Consider the following 19,282-nt stretch of genomic DNA (forward strand, 5'->3'; position numbering starts at 1 on the left):
TTTACTGAAGGAAGCAATCATCAGGCCTCTCCTCAAAAAACCCTCCCTGGACCCAGATGCAATGACCAGCTACAGACCTGTCTCTAACCTTCCCTTTCTGGGCAAGCTAATTGAAAAAGCTGTTTACATCCAGCTAGAAGCCAAAATCCTACAAAACAACAGTTATGACCCATTCCAGTCTGGCTTCAGGAAACACCACAGCACTGAAACGGCCCTCATCCAAATATGCAACCACCTGCTCATGGCAAGAGACAGAGGAGAGTGCTCCATCCTCATACTGCTAGACCTTTCTGCAGCCTTTGATACAGTTGACCATGACATCTTGATAAACAGGCTACAGGAATACTGCGGCATTGATGGCATAGTTCTTCAGTGGTTCCAATCCTTCTTGAGTGGCAGAACCCAAAAAGTGTCTATGGGGCCCTTCCTGTCCACCCCTGTATCACTTAGGTATGGGGTGCCCCAGGGCTCAATCCTCTCTCCCCTGCTTTTCACGATTTACATGTTACCGCTGGGAAAACTAATCCAAAAACATGGCCTGACATACCACTGCTATGCAGACGACACTCAACTATATCTTTCCTTTAAGCCTGGTGTGACAGACCCAACTCTAACTATAAACGCCTGCTTACGTGAACTACAGCAATGGATGAATGACAACTGGCTGAAACTAAATGCAGACAAAACTGAAGTCCTCCTGATAGGAGGGCAGAGCATGATAACAAAACAACTTAACTTGCAGTCTTCACCACTGGGAATAGGAGGCACGGATCTGCGCAGCTCTGATCATGTGCGTAGCCTGGGAGTTCTAATTGATTGGGATTTAAAGTTCAGAACTCAAATCTCTGCTGTGGTGAAATCATCCTATTTTCACCTGAAGAACATTGCAAAAATCAAGCACCTCATACCCCCAGAAGATCTGCCAACCTTAGTCCACGCCTTCATCACATCCCGACTGGACTACTGCAATGCTCTCTACACTGGCCTTCCAAAAAAGGTCTTGTACCGACTACAGCTGATACAGAATACTGCTGCCAGACTGCTAACCAACCAACCCCGTCACTGCCACATAACGCCAGTCCTGCACTCCCTTCACTGGCTACCTATAGAATGGAGGGTCCTATTCAAGATCGGCCTACTGACATTTAAATCCCTGAATAATTTAGGCCCTGGATACATGAAAGATATGTTGCAGCTGCGTAGCAATCCCCGCATTCTCAGATCAACAGGTTCTAATAATCTAGTCATACCCAGAGTCCACTTGGAAACTTTTGGTCCCAGAGCCTTCTGTCATGCTGCCCCTACGTTTTGGAACTCCTTACCTCAACAGATCAGGACAGCTCCATCCCTGGACGTGTTTAAATCCAGACTGAAAACCCACCTGTTCAGTTTGGCATTTGCAGAAATATAACTTATGTTGTGTGAATACTTCATCCTACTAATTACTGAATCTGAGAGAGCCTAAGCGCTTTGAGTCCTAGGGGAGAAAAGCGCTATAGAAATGTTATTGTATTGTATTGTATTGTATACAACTTAACAGACTACACTATCAGACTTTAGGGCATTAGGCTGGGTTTACATTTAACAGAATCTGAAAGGATGTGAATGGATCCCATGCAAAGCATCAGTCCATTCTGTCCATTCCTATAAGCAAATGCAACTTTGGCACCCACACTTTTTCAGAGCAGCTGGACGAAGCTGATGGTGACAGAGGCTGACACTATCACTAGGCTGCTTGCCACGTACTCGCAAGATACTCACCTTTCGCCGTCCATTTGGGTCCTCTGCTGCTGCCACTGACTTCTATTTGGGTATCTGCAAAGAAATAATAAAACGTGGGCATACTGATCCCAAAACCCTAGCAGAAGCATTTCTGGCTCCCATTGGTTTGCAATAGACCAATGGGAATCATCCCTCCCCAGGAAGGATTCTTATTGGTTCACTTAGTAATGGAGCAATGAAAATTCTCCCTGGGGTGAGACGATTCTCATTGGTCTATTACAAACCAACAGGAGTCTAAGGTGCTTCTGCTGGAGCGCAGGGATCAGTATACTGGCTTTTCTAGTGTGCAGAGACCCGATTAGATGGCGGAAGAGGAAGTGCAGCGACAGGTACCGGGCAGGTGGTGAATGAAGCAGAAAACTGGCTGAAAAACTGATGCCTGATATTGTAAACGGATCCGTTTAAACAAAAAGTGGATTATATTTTACAGTATCAGTTTTTCATCCTGTACAGTATGAATCCAGCTGATAATGTTTATTATTAGCATAGTTATTGTCATTACTGTGTGTCTTAACGTCATTATTTGATCTTTAGACAAGAACAATGCTTGCTGTAGTAGAACTGTGCATTAGTCATTGTGCAGCAGACAGCTTTTTACCGATATGGAATATGTAGGTCTAGGCAATCTATGCCTCTGGCTTTGTCTTGCAATAATAAGAGAGAGAACGAGAGAACATGTTACATGAACTGCTACGTATTACATTTTATTATGTTTTTCTCTTTCTTTTTATTACATAAAATCTATGGGGCATTCTTAATTAACATGAATAAAAAGAAAATGTATGTTTTATGGATTAGGAAGGACTCAGTCACTGCCTAGAGGAAAATATAAGAGCTGTAATGACCTATTGGCACGGATTGTACGTTTCTTTATAATCATGATGCTGCATATTCTGTTTTTCCATTTTCATCGTTGTGTGAATCCCCCACGTTAATACGCACCTCCATAGCCTGGAGCACATTGGCTAATCATCAAGCTGTGATTGTTGCTTTCAGTGTACTACACTGATGGATAAAGGCTCTGAATGTGTAAGATATGTATTACACATTATCTCTAGAGGTGGGCTGACAGCTTTTCTGTGAGACAAACACAGGAATATAACCCACAGCAGAAGGTCACAACATTCCTCTCAGAGACAGCTTCATGTTTCTTAACTGGAGACCACCAACCATTTGCACCCTCAGCTCCAGGCTGAATGTGATAAGTAGCTGCACTCACATAATAGACTTAGCTGTTTAATTTTACTGCTCAAGCCACTTAAAAATGAAGACCTAGAATTTCATCAGCAGTTTATTTAATTTATATTTGACAACCGATAGATTGTTCTAGAATCTAGACTACTTTGCTTTCCATGCTTCATAGCAGTACTTAGTAGGAAGCCTACAGCCACATTCTCCTTCAGACATCTAGGGAAAGACTTCTCAAATAGATTGCCATGTGTGGTGAGCCTTACAACTGCTTTTATTATTTATATACATCTTCTGCAGAGCTTTACAGAGTATATAATCTTTGTCACTAACTGTCCCTCAGAGGGGTTCACAATCTAATCCCACACATACTCAATTGTTCTATTTTAGAAGGCAGTTTTAGGGGGAAGCTGTCACGGACGGTTTCGCTGCCGCAGACGGCATCCTTAAACCATGTGATCGCTATCGATTTTCTGCACCAATTGCGGTTAACGATAGAATCTGGATTGAATTTGTAGGGGCTGCCTGGCAGCGCAGCCTGAGGTCTCTCCCTCTCACAGCAGCTGAAAAACAACCTAAGTGTAGGATGCCTGTGAGTTGTGAATTAGCTAGGAACAAAGGCCTGCCTGACAGGAGTGTGACTGTCAGGGATCATTTGGTAGTACAGCAAAGGTTGCTTCCTAGCAAATTTCCCTCACATGATAATTACCACACCAAAAGGTTGCTTTCATCCAAGGGAAGCCAAAGGAAGCTAGCTCCACAGGGGTCCACGGAAGAGCTTCTATCACCTAGCCATAGAGGCACCACTGGGGAGCAGATTCAAAAGCATGTGTCTTATGATTTTTCGGCTGTTATGAAGGTGCTGTGCATAGTACAGTTATGAAATTGCAATAGTTTTACTCGTGAAAATTGGACCGGTATGCTCATATGAAAGGCATGACACTAACCTGCCCGGTTATTGAGGTATTCACCTTCTCAGTGACAAGCCCTTATACAGCCTTCATGAAATATGTCATATGAATCGGTATTTTCAGAGAAATACGAATCTGTGACTGTTATGTGTGTGCGGGAAGCGTAAGCCGAGATATGAACACTGTCATATTTGGTGCGCACCAGAAACCCACCCAGGAGGTTAACCGCACCCTGTCCAGCCCCTGGGCAGAACCTTAGACTCCACCCAAAACTGTGGTTTATTCAAAAGTGTTTGCCACGGCCTCCTCCTTAAATTCCTCCAATTCCATCTTCATGTGAGCCTGCTGCTGCCTTGAGGATGGACGGCGGCCATCTTATCTGAACTTTGGCTCCTGAACTGAAACAAAGAACTGCACGTGTTTTCCCAGAAACGTTATATTTCCACATGAACTTAAGTATTTTCTTCCCTTCTTATTTTTTTATACTGCGCTACGATTGTCTCCATAATTGTTCATTTTAATGATTTTCTGTATATATTAATTATTTATGTTACACTTATAATAAAGACTTTATAAAAAGTCATTTTATTTGTTCAGCTACACCTGCTATTCAGCCGCACAAACTATACTCTAGCTTCTGAAGAGTCGCTACTATTGTTGATAGCTAGATAAAGTAGAGTGTGTGTTAACCGTTTTGTTTGAAGGTATTAGTTAGATCTCCTACCCTTGTGTAGGAGTGGTGGCAGTTATACCCTGAAATAGTGTGCAATTTGTATTACCGTAACTCACAAGCTCCCTTCTAGTTGGTCTGCTGCCAAATTCCCAACGGTTTCTGTGCACCGATTGCGGCCACAGATTGCATGGTCTGTGTGCTGAAACCAATTGGAAGGCATTGTGCGGTCCGGCCACTAGGGGGCTTGTGACAGAAGCCAATTATCTTATCTGTATGTTTTTGAGCTATGGGAGGAAACTGGGGTGCCCAGAGGAACCCCACACAAACACGGTGATCTGTTTTACCTGCAGTCTCCAGTTCAGTAGTCAAGCACCTGTAGAGAAAAATCAGCTTGTCATTGGTTAGTCAGTCCCTAATATCCTATCACACATGAATCTCCATCAAAAAGATTAAATAGCCAGGCTGTAAACATAACAGTAGGCATAAATGCACTCTCAATCAAACACATGATCCATAAAAATATAAATGCAATAGACAGTCAGCAATAATCAGTCACCCAGTTGAAATTATACATATCAAAATGTTCTCAAGATAATAGCTAACACTTAAAATCAAACAAAACCAGGCATAACAGGTGATGGCACAAGCGTTACTAATCACATCTGTAGGAAGCACCTGGTCCCTTGATAGTTTGTAATATATTATTTGTAATGATGTATTTTCCTTGGGAGAGCAATGAAGTCAGTGCTATTCATGCTGGTCACCATTGTTGGCCAAAATGGCAGTGCCATATGCTAGTTTTATAGATGGTGAAGTCCCTAGTGGTGTACAGAATATGAATGCTTGCTTGTCTGTTTTTTACGTTCTAATTGGAAAAGTTTGGACTTTGAATGAAATGTCCCCTCTCCTGTAACCATATATGCAAAAACTCATACAGACAGTAGATTACAGATCAGTTATGGTCAAGAACAATATAAGTCAATTGTCTAAATAGGCATCCCAAGCTAACAGATTGCATTGCTTGGGGAAATTGTGATCAGGCCTGTTTGATTGATTTTATTGATTGGTGACTTGTTTTTCTACCAGCAGGATGTCTCCTTCTCCTCTACCTCTCTTCATAGTTAAAGTGTACCTGAAATGGCACGTGACATGATGAGATAAACATAGGCCCATATCCTACTAAAAATCTGTCCCTTTCTGTTTTCCAGAACAGAAAGAGTTAGTGGTTATCTAGGCAAAAAAATCAGAATTCGGTCCAGTTTCCAGAAAAGTAAATTGAAGCGAAAAGCTTGTTAACACACAGGGAGAAGGCAGATACCAAGGTTTTCTTCAGGAATGTTTAAAAGGTCATTACGTCTGCTTCTTTTCCAGCTTGACAAGGCATATTGTAAACAGTAGCCCGTGTGACAGTCTGATATGTTACTAATGTTTTTTTTTATTACCAATTGTACTACATATACAATAATTAAACTCATAAATTCATTTTCACTTCTGGTTTACTTTAAAGAGAATCTGTATTGTTAAAATCGCACAAAAGTAAACACACCAGTGCGTTAGGGGACATCTCCTATTACCGTCTGTCACAATTTCGCCGCCCCCCCCCCCCCCCCCCCCCCGCATTAAAAGTAGTCAAAAACTGTTTTAAAAAGCTTGTCTACAAACAAACAAAATGGCCCCCAAAACAGGAAGTAGGTTGATGTACAGTATGTCCACACATAGAAAATATATCCATACACAAGCAGGCTGTATACAGCATTCCTTTTGAATCTCAAAAGATCATTTGTGTGTTTACCTTCTCCCCCCTGCAGCTCTCATCCACTGAATACTAGTGACAGGCTGTGAGGCTTTCTTCCTGCAGACAGCTTTGCCCTGTCTGTAATTCCTCAGTATGTGTCAGCCACCTCCTTTCACAGCCTAAAGGCCCATACACACGTCAGATTTTTCCGAACGACAGGTCGTTTGAACATCCCATTGTTCAGTTGTCCGCACGCCAAATCAGCGTGTGTACAGTTCGTCGTTCGGGTGATAAGACTGGTCTTGAGCAATCCGCCCGGCGGTTCGCTCAAAATCAGTCTTATCACCCGAACGACGGACTGTACACACGCCCGATTTGGCGTGCGGACGACTGAACGACGGGACGTTCAAACGACCCGTCGTTCAGAAAAATCCGACGTGTGCATGGGCCTTAACAGAGGATGATTTTTATCCAGCTCTCTTTCACTGATAAGAGCAGAGAGGCTGCTGGCTTATGTAAATAACACTGTGATGATCCGCTCAGCTGGCTGCACAGGCAGACAGCTGTTTGTCCATTCCTCTAGTCTGTGGGCTGCAGATCTCTGGAACAGAGACCTGTCTTTCCATTGCAAGTTTCTGGTCTGTTCTCTTGCTGGGGAATTTGCATACATTCGTTATGCAAATCCCCTACCAGCCTTCTTTGATGACTGGCACTATAAGAGCTTTATGTTTCCCAGAAGGCTTTGCTGGTCATTTCCCTTCCATGGTCTGTTCCTGATGGACACTGCTGGAGTGTCAGCCATTGCTATCTAGTATAGTTAATTCCTGGGGGTTGCTTTAGGCTCCCCTTCTAGCCCAGTCAGGTTGTATTATCTGTATTGCCTGTTCTGTCTTGTCTTGCCTGTTGCCATTGTCCTGTCCCAAAGGTGGTCGACAGGAAATGGTTCTGATCTCTGTTCTTGGAGTATAGCTGGTGCAGCGGTTGCTACCAGCTATCTCTTCTGTTCTGTCTCCTGGGATCGCGCTAGCTACTTTTCGCTAGCGCTGGGGATCCTTCTGATCTGTCTTCTGAGATCGCGCTAGCTACTTTTCGCTAGCGCTGGGGATCCTTCTGTTCTGTCTTCTGGGATCGCGCTAGCTACTTTTCGCTAGCGCTGGGGATCCTTCTGTTCTGTCTTCTGGGATCGCGCTAGCTACTTTTCGCTAATGCTGTGCATCCTATCTCTCGCTTGTCCCTGTTTTCGTGTGTCTGTCTTGTCCGCTACGCTTGCTGGAGGTTTGGTGAGGTAACCGTTAAGCAAGCGCTCGCGTCCTCTGTTTCATGTTTGTCTGTTAATGGTTAGTTAGGCGTGCTTGTCTCTATTGTGCTTATCACGTGGAGATCGCGCATAACCGCGTGCACTGTTGCGAATGAGTGCGGTGTTCGCGGTTAGCTAGCGTTTGTTATTTTCCGTATCTCCTTATTGTATTATTTGCTGTGCCTTTGCTACCCTCGTATTCTATTCTGATCTACCTTGTGTCACGTCTGGCGATTGCACCTCTCGCGATCGCATTCCTATTTCATATCTGCTGTTGTGTGTGCGCGGTCGCGGGGTGGCGACTGGATTGGCGCACACACGTACAACCTGTCCCTTTGCTCAATCTCATTCGCAATCGCCTCTCTTGCGATTGCGCTCTGCGCTTCGTACAATTCCTGTCTGGCATTTGTGGAGGTACAGAGGATTGGTTCCTCTGCACTCCTCAGCGCCATCTGCCGACAGGAATTTCCCTCTACAGGTGCGTAGCACCTTTTGCTGGGTGCCTGCAAATATACGCTTGTGGAGGTATTCCGCCCAGTCAGCGCACGCGTTGTGCGCTGATCACGGAGAAAGTTCCACAATCGTTACAGAATGAGCAGCCCAACCAAAATTCCCAGGGCAGAGGGAACCTTTTGATTTGATTCAGATGTCATTGCCTGAGACAAAAGCGTATGTGGATCCTATTATAGGTAGGATCGCACACTATATAAAAGCAGTTAAAAAATCGGTACTCGTCCCTGATCCCCACCCATATGGGGATTATCTCGATACCGGGCTATTTGAACCGCCATTTGCCTCATGGGAAATTGGGGCCTTGGTGGAGGAATTTGATTTGGATTGGAAGGCCTTTTGCGATTTTTATATTGCAAAAAGCGCGGATGTCCTGAACGATTGTCTTTACTCTGTGTGCCTTTTGATTGATTCTGATGAATGTGACGAGTGTGTTGTGGATCTGGTGATGTATGTGTGGCAGATCATTTTGGATGAATTACACACACACCAATCAATTGATCCCAATAAAGAGGTAAAAGATTCCCGTTCTGTTCCTGCTCCAGTTCCATCTGCAGATTGTGCTCACTATGATTGTTCATCCTTTGTTAAGTGTGCATGGGAGCCCCCGTTTGAGAAATGGGAGATCGAGCTCCTGGTCTATGAATTGGAATGTGATTGGAGATCGTTTTGCAATCATTACCTTTCTAAAAACGAAGCAGTTTTGTATGCGTGCATTGAGCCTGCGTGCACTTTAATCAAGACTGGTGAATGTATCTCTGACTTTGTGACTCCGCTGTTTGACGTGTGGAGAATGATTTTGGATGAACTACATGCGCTTCAATCTGCTAAAAACACATTGTCAGCGGACGATTGTTCCAATCCTCTGGATTTAAAGAAAGTGAGTTTTGAATGCATTCCCTTTCCCAAAGCAACTGAGTGTTTGAAGTCTGAGTGCAAGTCGTTCAGAGCAGTTGCTTGTGTGGAAGTTGAACCAGTGCGGTCTGATGTCGCCACCGCACGTATGGCTGTGAAAGGTCTGTGTGGTCCTGTGTCTAAGGAAGACAGATTTTTTCCCTCAGGTTCTCTAAGATCGTCCGTTTGTGAGCCTGCCATGGGGAAAATTCCTGAATTATGCAACTTTAAGAAAATTATTGATGTGTCTAATAAAGTTTCTTCTGTTCTTGTCGCCACTTCTTTTGCAAATGAATCTATGTCTTATTCTGTTCGCACCTGTGCAGGCCTGTTGCCTGATGACAGTTGCTCCAGTGTTTCTGTCCTAGATGCCTTGCAGTTTGCTCCGCAGATCGCGGAGGTTTGTGCTATGGAAGCGCCAGTTTCGCAACCTAAAGCGATCTTGGATCCGCAAATTTTGCGTTCTGACTCCTCGGATTCGACATTGTTAGCCGAATCTAAGAGTGAGACAGCGCTTCGGTTTTGCGAATCTGATGCTGAAGCTTCTTTGCCTTGTCCAGAGAAGCTTTCTCTGAACCTGCCCTGTACCATGAATGAAGGCATGATGTCCACTCGCATTGACATTTGCGAGTCTGATTCTGAAAAAAGTATTGACTCTCCACCCAGTACTCTGGATGAGTCAATATTACCTTGTTTAAAATCTCCTGCAGTGACCCTAGAGGCTCGTCTAGGTATTGCATCCATTGTTACCTGTTTCTCTGCTATTTTGGAATTGCAGTCTGGTTTGACTGCTATGGAGGAATCTGCCTGTAGTGAGGCAAAACTCAGAAAGTCAGAGCTAGTTTCACTGGAGATTCCTGTGTATTCCTGTCCTGATGATAAAATTCAGTCTCAGTTTATGGTGGAACCTTTCCTGGGACATCTGCCCTGCACACAAAATAAAGTTCAAGTTTTGCCCTGTAACATGGATAGTTCAGAATCCTTCTTAGCAAACTTGGGAAATGGTGTTCCTGAGGTATTGTCTGATGTCCTGGAGATCTCCGAGTTCCTCCCAAAGGGTGCAGAACTTGTAGGAGATGTCTCCTGCCCCCCAGGTCCTTCTGAGGTGTTGCCCACTTCAGTAGGCATTGCGGCCTTGCTGACTACTTTTGCAGCTCTTGTGGAGCTTCATTCATGTGTAGTCAATGATGATATTGCAGTTACAGAAAATTCTGAATTTGAGTCTGAGTCTTCTTTTGAAAGACCAGTACCTGTGACCTTTACTCGTGATGATTTTCTGCCCGGTACTGGTTTTGGTCTTGTCGTGTCGGACTCTGAGGTTGGCAGTTCCCCGACATGTCCTGAGGTTTCTCCTGTACTTGTGTACCCCGATGTGCTCTGTGACCCAAAAAGCCCAAGTGTGCCTCAGTTACCAGCGTACTCAGATGCTTCCTCAGTGGAGACATGTTCTGATATAGCCTGCCTGCTTGCATGCCCAGAAGGGGTCCCTGAAAGTCCTGATCTTGATGGGTGTCCTGCTAGTTTTGAGTCTGGAATGATCATAGGTTCCATAGGGGTTCTTGGTGGTTCTCCATGTGAGCCTGGTGAGCGTTCTGGCTTCTTGGGATCTCTGCGGAGCTTCAAGGCGTTCTGGGAGATTCCGGGAAAGGTTTTGCTTGGTGCCCTGAATACGATCAGCAATGGCTTTGGTGTTGTAAGGGACACTTCGAACAGGTATTGCGGCAGGTTTGGCATTCTTGGACGCTCCTTGGAAGGTGGTGGGTATTGTCTGGAGGGTGTCGATGGCTTCTTCTCTGGTGTCCACAGTCCTGATGGGTGTTACGCTGAGACTTGTAGTGCTGATGGGCATGTTTTGGTGGCTTCTGCTTCCGATGAGGTCGGTTTCGGATGGACTGACTCTGGAATTGGGCCTTGTCGGGCTGTCCCGACCTTCATGAGTCTTCAGTTAGAGTTTTGTGATGATACCAGTTTTGAGGGATGTCTGGAATCCATCCCTAGAGGGGGGGGGGGGGGGTACTGTGATGATCCGCTCAGCTGGCTGCACAGGCAGACAGCTGTTTGTCCATTCCTCTAGTCTGTGGGCTGCAGATCTCTGGAACAGAGACCTGTCTTTCCATTGCAAGTTTCTGGTCTGTTCTCTTGCTGGGGAATTTGCATACATTCGTTATGCAAATCCCCTACCTGCCTTCTTTGATGACTGGCACTATAAGAGCTTTATGTTTCCCAGAAGGCTTTGCTGGTCATTTCCCTTCCATGGTCTGTTCCTGATGGACACTGCTGGAGTGTCAGCCATTGCTATCTAGTATAGTTAATTCCTGGGGGTTGCTTTAGGCTCCCCTTCTAGCCCAGTCAGGTTGTATTATCTGTATTGCCTGTTCTGTCTTGTCTTGCCTGTTGCCATTGTCCTGTCCCAAAGGTGGTCGACAGGAAATGGTTCTGATCTCTGTTCTTGGAGTATAGCTGGTGCAGCGGTTGCTACCAGCTATCTCTTCTGTTCTGTCTCCTGGGATCGCGCTAGCTACTTTTCGCTAGCGCTGGGGATCCTTCTGTTCTGTCTTCTGGGATCGCGCTAGCTACTTTTCGCTAGCGCTGGGGATCCTTCTGTTCTGTCTTCTGGGATCGCGCTAGCCACTTTTCGCTAGTGCTGTGGATCCTATCTCTCGCTTGTCCCTGTTTTCGTGTGTCTGTCTTGTCCGCTACGCTTGCTGGAGGCTCGGTGAGGTAATCGTTAAGCAAGCGCTCGCGTCCTCTGTTTCATGTTTGTCTGTTAATGGTTAGTTAGGCGTGCTTGTCTCTATTGTGCTTATCACGTGGAGATCACGCATAACCGCGTGCACTGTTGCAAATGAGTGTGGTGTTCGCGGTTAGCTAGCGTTTGTTATTTTCCGTATCTCCTTATTGTATTATTTGCTGTGCCTTTGCTACCCTCGTATTCTATTCTGATCTACCTTGTGTCACGTCTGGCAATCGCACCTCTCGCGATCGCGTTCCTATTTCATATCTGCTGTTGTGTGTGCGCGGTCGCGGGGTGGCGACTGGATTGGCGCACACACGTACAACCTGTCCCTTTGCTCAATCTCATTCGCAATCGCCTCTCTTGCGATTGCGTTCTGCGCTTCGTACAATTCCTGTCTGGCATTTGTGGAGGTACAGAGGGTTGGTTCCTCTGCACTCCTCAGCGCCATCTGCCGACAGGAATTTCCCTTTACAGGTGCGTAGCACCTTTTGCTGGGTGCCTGCAAATATACGCTTGTGGAGGATTTCCGCCGTGTCAGCGCACGCGTTGTGCGCTGATCACGGAGAAAGTTCCACAATCGTTACAAACACACACACTGGAGTGTGCATAGAGGGGCCTGGAGAGGGGTGTGCATAACAGATCAGCACGGAAGAGTTGTCAGCCTTCCAGACACAGGGCGACAAGTCTGACAGTGGAAAGATACATTGATTTATTACAGAGAAGGTGATAGTAGAAAGTGCTGCAGTAAGCCAGAGCACATTAGAATAAGTTTAGGAACTTGTAGGATGGTAGAAAAAAAGGATGAAATTTTTGTTAGAGTCTCTTTAAGTACATTTTTTTAGTGTACATAGTCTGTGCAGAGATCGCTCAGAAGTACTTTCCACGTCTGCCTGTAAATATCTGCACCTAATGTATAATTTAGTAGGTCCGTATAAGCCCAGAACAAAAAAACATTCTGTGAGATTGTTCTGCATAAAACGTGATTTACTTTAGACTATTTAATAAAATTATGTTTATATAAATGCCACGTTCAGGTCTATTAACCTCCTTGGCGGTTAATTTTTTCTGCAAAAATTGCAGAATTCCAATTTTTTTTTCATTTTTTTTTTAATGTTTCATGTAAAGCTACCAGAGTGGTAGCTACATGAAACACCACTAGAGGGCGCATGTGGCCCTCTAGTCCGATCGTCGCCGGCATCTATAGCAAACAGGGGAACGCGTATATAACGCGTGTATAACGCGTATATAACGCGTATATAACGCTTCTCCTGTCGCCATGGCGACAATCGGGATGACGTCATGGACGTCAGCCGACGTCCTGACGTCAGGGACACACGATCCAGCCCATAGCGCTGCCCGGAACTCATTGATCCGGGCAGCGCAGGGCTCTGGCGGGGGGGGGGCCCTCTTCAGCCGCTGCGTGCGGCCGATCGCCGCAGAGCGGCGGCGATCAAGCTGTGCGCGCGGCTAGCAAAGTGCTGGCTGCGCGCACAGCAATTTACAAAATGAAAATCGCCCCACCAGGGGCTGAGATCTCCCCCTGCGCGGCATAGCCCGAGCTCAGCTCGGGCTTACCGCCAGGGAGGTTAACAGAGAAAGTTAATCTGCCATGAACCGAAATACCTGCCTAGGAAACCTAATATTGAAGCTGTCATTATTTGCCTACAAGCCTTCATACCACATTCAGTCCTGTGATGTTAATCTCAATATGTTAAGTTCAGTGCTACAGCATTAGTATTCAGACAATAAGAACTTACACTTGTGGTGAGCAGTTATTTTGCATGTTTTTATAACTTTTATCAAAGTTGTAATGAAAGAGTCTTTATTTGGGGTTTTATAGGTCACTGACAATACAGAACTCATGTCTCCTTGGGTTGGTTACTTATAAATCCTATTTTACAGTACGGAAGGCAAACTTGCCTTTATTTGCAACTGCCAGAACAGTCCCTTTAAGGTCAAGCAGCTAATTAAAAGTCCACGTCTTTACTCAACTGTGCTCTGTTTCAATTTTCGATCTTGACACTGGAGCCCATATGCAATTAACTTTTTCTCCAGAGTTTTCTCCTAGGTGATATTTTCAAACTTGTCAATAAAATGCATTTTAAACTACCGAAGGGCAAAAAATGTACTCAAAAAAATTTTGATGGTACTTTTCCTCCTACTTTTGGTACTTTTTCCATTGTAAAGTGCTGAAAAATCAATCTACATTGAAGATGAAAAATGATCTCCAAGGAGAAAACTCAGGAGAAAAAGTGAATTGCATAGGGGCCTGAGTGTCAATGGTCTATCACATTCCTGTATTTGCTCCTACTTGTCTGGCCATTGTTTCACTGTCTCCTACTTCAATACTAACTCCTCTTCATGCCTGCTATCTGTTGGTGGACTACAGCGCTCACTTCTTGGACCTCTTCTCCATCTATACTTACGGCCTAGGACAATTAATACACTCTTATAATATCCAGTTTCACCTCTATGCTGGCGTACAGACTAACCAACAAGCTCATGGTGAACCAGAACTCATTGGAGTGTGTAAGGGACTACAATTGTCCAAAAAGCCCCCTTACTAAAATGCATGGAAAACAAAAGTTTGCTTTCTCAAAACAGAAAGTATTTGCGATAATTCAGGTTGGAGTGAGCTTGTCTCCCAGTGCAACACTGCTGAATATATGCAAATTAACCATTGTTGCCCTTAGAAGCTAAACACACCTCCAGATCCGCTGGAATGCAATGATGTGTCAGCTTGTAATTAGTACAGAGCCATAATAATCCAACATGGATACATACTGTTTCGGATTGTTTGATCCTCATCAGTGCATGGCATGGATTAATTTCGCTCTATGGAGTAGGACTTGAAAAACCCGGAGGTACAGACTAACCAACAAGCTCATGGTGAACCAGAACTCATTGGAGTGTGTAAGGGGCTACAATGGTCCAAAAAGCCCCCTTACTAAAATGCATGGAAAACAAAGGTTTGCTTTCTGGTTCACCATGAACTTGTTGGTTAGTCTGTACCTGGGTTTTTCAAGTCCTTATCCATAGAGCCAAATTAATTCATGCCATGCACTGATGAGGATCAACCAATCTGAAACAGTCTGTATCCATGTTGGATTATTATGGCTCTGTACTAATTAAAAGCTTTTTGGGGCTAAATGTCTCATCTGCTAACCTCTTTGTTCCCTCTCCTAGTGTCTCTACCCCACTGCCCTCTAGATGGTAAGCTCGCCAGGGCAGGGCAGCGTTTCCTGTTTCTGTCTATTTTAGCAAATTAACATGTACTAGTGTTGGTTATGTTTTCAAACTACATATACTCAATTGTATGTATTTGTACTTGTTTCACTGGATGCCCTGATTGTCCATTGTGTTGAAATGCTCATGTATCTATGCTCCACATTATTTTATGTACAGCCCTCTGGAAGATGTTGGCACTATATAAATTGTATTTTCCTTATTGTTCTGTTACTACTTGTTATAGTAATATTGAATTACTTGAGTTAATAAGTGTTATTTTCTTGTACTTTCTATGTAGTTCCTCAAGCTTTACATGTTGTGCTGGATGGAGACAGCAAGGAGAAGAATGTTTAATAGGTAAGCAGAATGCATGTGTTTATAGCATTTCACCTGTAGAAGAAAAGTGTATGAAATTATTTGGGTGCACCAGGCGCCACTATAGGCTGTGATTACAGCTATAGTGGTGCCCAGACAGTAATTTGGGTGCCGTCAAAAGAAGGAGCCAAAATTACATTAAACACAGTGTAATTCAGCCACCAGCAATAGCTTGCAGCTGAGTGATGTCCTGAGTTCATGGCCCTCTGAACGAAGGAATAGTAATTAACACTGCCAGGAGTTTTGCAGGAATAAGGTGAGACTTTTTTTGGGGCTTTACCCTGCACCCAAAATTCTCCAAAGGTGCTCTATTGGATTGAGATTGGATGGCTGTGAAGGCCATGTAAACACAATAAACTCATTGTCATGTTCAAGAAACTAGTTTGAGACGTTAGCTTTGTGACATAATACATTATATTGCTGGAGTTAGCCATCAGAAGATGGATAAACTAGTGTCATGAAGGGATGGAGATGGTCAGCAGCAATACTTAGTTAGGCTGTGGTGTTTACACAATACTCAGTTAGTACTAAGGGACCCAAAGTGTGCCAAGGAAATGTCCCCCACGCTACTACACCAACACCACCAGCCTGAACTGTTGACACAAAGCAGAATGGATCCATGCTTTCATGTTGTTTACGCCAAATTCTGACCATACTCTCTGAGTGCAGCTAAAAAATAGGTTCATCAGACCAATCCAACATTTTTTCCAATCTTGTATCTTCTAATTTTAGTCAGCCTGTGCAAATTGCATCCTCAGTTTCTTGTTTTAAGTGGCACCCAGTGTGGTCTTCTGCTTCTGTAGCCAATCTCCTTTAAGGTTTACCTTAATGGATCTGATGCCCAAAAGGCCAGAAAGGCAGCACACAGCAATTTCACCTGTCCTAACACCAGGGCAGCACTGCATTCTATTAGTGCCATAGGCATTGCTATGGTAGCAAGAAGTGTAAAGCATTGAATTAAAACCAGTTAGGAGCTTCTCGCTGGCTTCCATATATATGCTTTAACTTTCTGGCAGGTTATCAGAGACTATAAACTGGACAACATTATTTTTAAATTGTGTACTAAGTTCTTAGAAAACTTTGGAGACCTTTTTAATTTTTTATTTTTTTTTTCGATTATGCAAAATAATATGTCCGCTATCCAAAAAGATGAGAATGAAGTGGAGATCTTGTTAAAATTATTGAAGTATTTCCGGATGATGTCTAATCAATTAAATTAGGTCTGGGCAGTTACCCAGATTTTCAGGGAGCATCCATCTCCAAAAGGAGGAGGCAGGTCCAGGAGTGAATAGCGGGACCATAACCACCAGAGCATGGCCTGAATGTAATATATCTACATTTTCTGTACTTTGCACACACACTAAAATGTCTGTGGAAGATAGTATGAAGTCATTTCTAAGGGATGAATTATGGGCCCTGGAGAAGAAAGTAAATATTTTCTCTTTCTGGTGAAAAACTCTCCATGGATCTAATATATTTCAAGAAATGATTAAATGATTACTCCCATAGTTTCCATTTTAATCTAAAACCATTTGTCAAGGTTAGGCTCAATTATTTAATTCATAACTTCTGCTATCGCAAGTTAACCTGACAGAAAGCCTTTTATTTTAGGCTGTTTTCAAGTGTCGGGGCAGAGATAGTTGACATTCACTTTCACCAATATAAATCTTCCTCCATCGTCAAACAATTGTTTATATATTTTAAGGCTATCCCCTTTCAAGATAGAAACCTCCATCTTTTGCCTACTGCATTAAAGTGTACCTGCGGTGGTATAAAAAATGAGGTGCATGCCTAAGAAGATGGAAGCCTCTGGATCTTGCAGACTTCCTGTGTCCTTATGGACCACCAGAACGTATCCAACAAGAGCTTTGTTGGTTATGTTTGCGTGGCTGTGCTCCCTGCTGTGTACAAGCACAGTCATACTGCACCTCCGTGTGTACGGCTGTGCCTGCTCATAAGCCAAAGATGATGCTTCGATACAAGAGGCCTACTTGCACTCCAACATGTGGCTCTAGTAGTCGCACTGAGGTCAGCCAGACTGTACTGCACAGACGCAGTAGTTCTGCGTCTGCGCAGTACAATCCAGATGACGCCAATGCGATTCCGTGAGCTGCACGCTGGAGAGCAAGTAGATGCCGACCTGGCGAGATCTGCACCGGAGGAGAACGGGAGCCACTGGAGCAGCGGCGAGGGCACAGAACGGCTGCCAGGGGCTGGAAAAAGCCCCAGGTAAGTGATTTTTTTTAATTTTTAGTCTCCCTAAAGAGAATAAAAGTCTAAACATGTATTGTATTGACTATTTATGTGAACAGTTGTTGGCCGAAGTGGTAGTTATAGACTGTTTCGCCCAACAATTATTGCATGTGTATACAGTATATACCTTTAGTATCAGCTGTTTATGTAATTCCAGGCTGGGATTTTATCCGATCTGTTACTGATAGCCACTTGCCGTTTATTTAAATTACACAACTACTAGCAAGTGAGTTGGTGAAATCCCCAGCCTGGCCTTACATACATTGGGATGCAAAAGTTTGGGCAACCTTGTTAATCGTCATTATTTTCCTGTATAAATCAATGTCAGTTAAATATATCATATAGGAGACACACACAGTGATATTTGTGAAGTGAAATGAAGTTTATTGGATTTACAGAAAGTGTGCAATAATTGTTTACACAAAATGATATATTTAACTGACTTTTTTACCGTAACAACCAACGATTTATACAGGAAAATCATGACGATTAACAAGGTTGCCCAAACTTTCCCATCCTACTGTATACTGTGCAGTACCTGATTGGAGGATTGCTGTATTAGCAGGAGCATAGCGTTTTAGTAAGCAGTAAAAAAGGCAGTAAAGAAAATAAACTTGTTTGGCTCTTCCTGTTCAGTAAGCTAGCACCTATTCAGTGGGAGACCTTGGGCAAGACTCCCTAACTATGCTAGTGTCTATAGCGTGCATCCTAGTGGCTGCAGCTCTGGCGCTTTGAGTCCCCCAGGAGAAAAGTGCGATATAAGTGTTATTTGTTTTGTCTTGAAAAAGTGAACTGCCCTTTTTTTGGTTCTCCTATTTGTGCTTAAAATTAACTTTACATTCAATAAAATAATTTTTTCAGTATGTAAAATGTACCGGTATATACTATTTCCACTCCCAGGCCATCCTGTATCTTCACTTTCTCCATCTTGCCCAAATGAGATTCTTGTAATGAAGCTATATAGGTTTTTCCACCATTTAGTTTGGACAACACTCTGGATCTTTTAATTACACTAATTATAATGATAACAATTAAGGACTGGTTCAGATGGACGTCTGAACCAGCCGGCCGCATCAGCCCAGTATCTCATTTCAAATGCTTTTCTGCAAGCTACAGCACTAACATTTTGCTGATTGTAGTTATAAAGCTGGTGCATTTTGCAGTCAGTGTTTCCAGAGCAATGTTGCATAGTTTATTAGGATCCACAACATTTGATTATTTTTAACTGGGTTACAGTTTGCGCAATTCACTAGAATATCTTCCACGTGGTCTATGCCCCAAAGATTATTTATTTTACATCAGTACTGATTTTTCTCCTGCTCGTGTTGTGACCTGACACAAAACTGCAGAGGAACCCATAAAAGTACAATACCACATCTTACTACAGTCGGTCAGGGTAATATCAGATTATTCCATTTGCTCCTATTCCATCTGCTACATACAGTATAATGATTGACCAGGTAATAGCTTTCCCTACTACTGGCCACTGATAATAATTATACAAGATATCAAAATCACAATATGCTCCACACAATGTGCTTTGAAAAGTATAAGCCTAAAATAGGCTTTAAAGTAATTTTTAAGTCATACAAAAACTGATTTTAACTTACCTGGGACTTTTTGCAGCCCCTAGGAGTCCTCCTGTGCCCACAATGCCATCCTTATCCCCTCTGGCCAGCAGCGGTGTCTCCAGCAAAGC

The 19,282-nt window shown here is 43.7% G+C and overlaps 1 protein-coding gene across 3 annotated transcripts in view; it reads left to right on the forward strand.

Annotated features, from left to right (window-relative positions):
• The window catches only part of SCARF2 (scavenger receptor class F member 2), a 307,002-nt gene that overhangs the window by 111,021 nt on the left and 176,699 nt on the right, over nt 1–19,282 (forward strand). For all 3 annotated transcript variants that reach the window (XM_068238727.1, XM_068238729.1, XM_068238728.1), the window contains exon 2: nt 15,254–15,312. In XM_068238727.1, the coding sequence (XP_068094828.1) occupies nt 15,254–15,312 (59 nt within the window). The remainder of the gene's footprint in view (nt 1–15,253; nt 15,313–19,282) is intronic.

This window comes from Hyperolius riggenbachi, chromosome 1, assembly GCF_040937935.1.
Source record: "Hyperolius riggenbachi isolate aHypRig1 chromosome 1, aHypRig1.pri, whole genome shotgun sequence".
In the NCBI taxonomy this organism is placed as follows: domain Eukaryota; kingdom Metazoa; phylum Chordata; class Amphibia; order Anura; family Hyperoliidae; genus Hyperolius; species Hyperolius riggenbachi.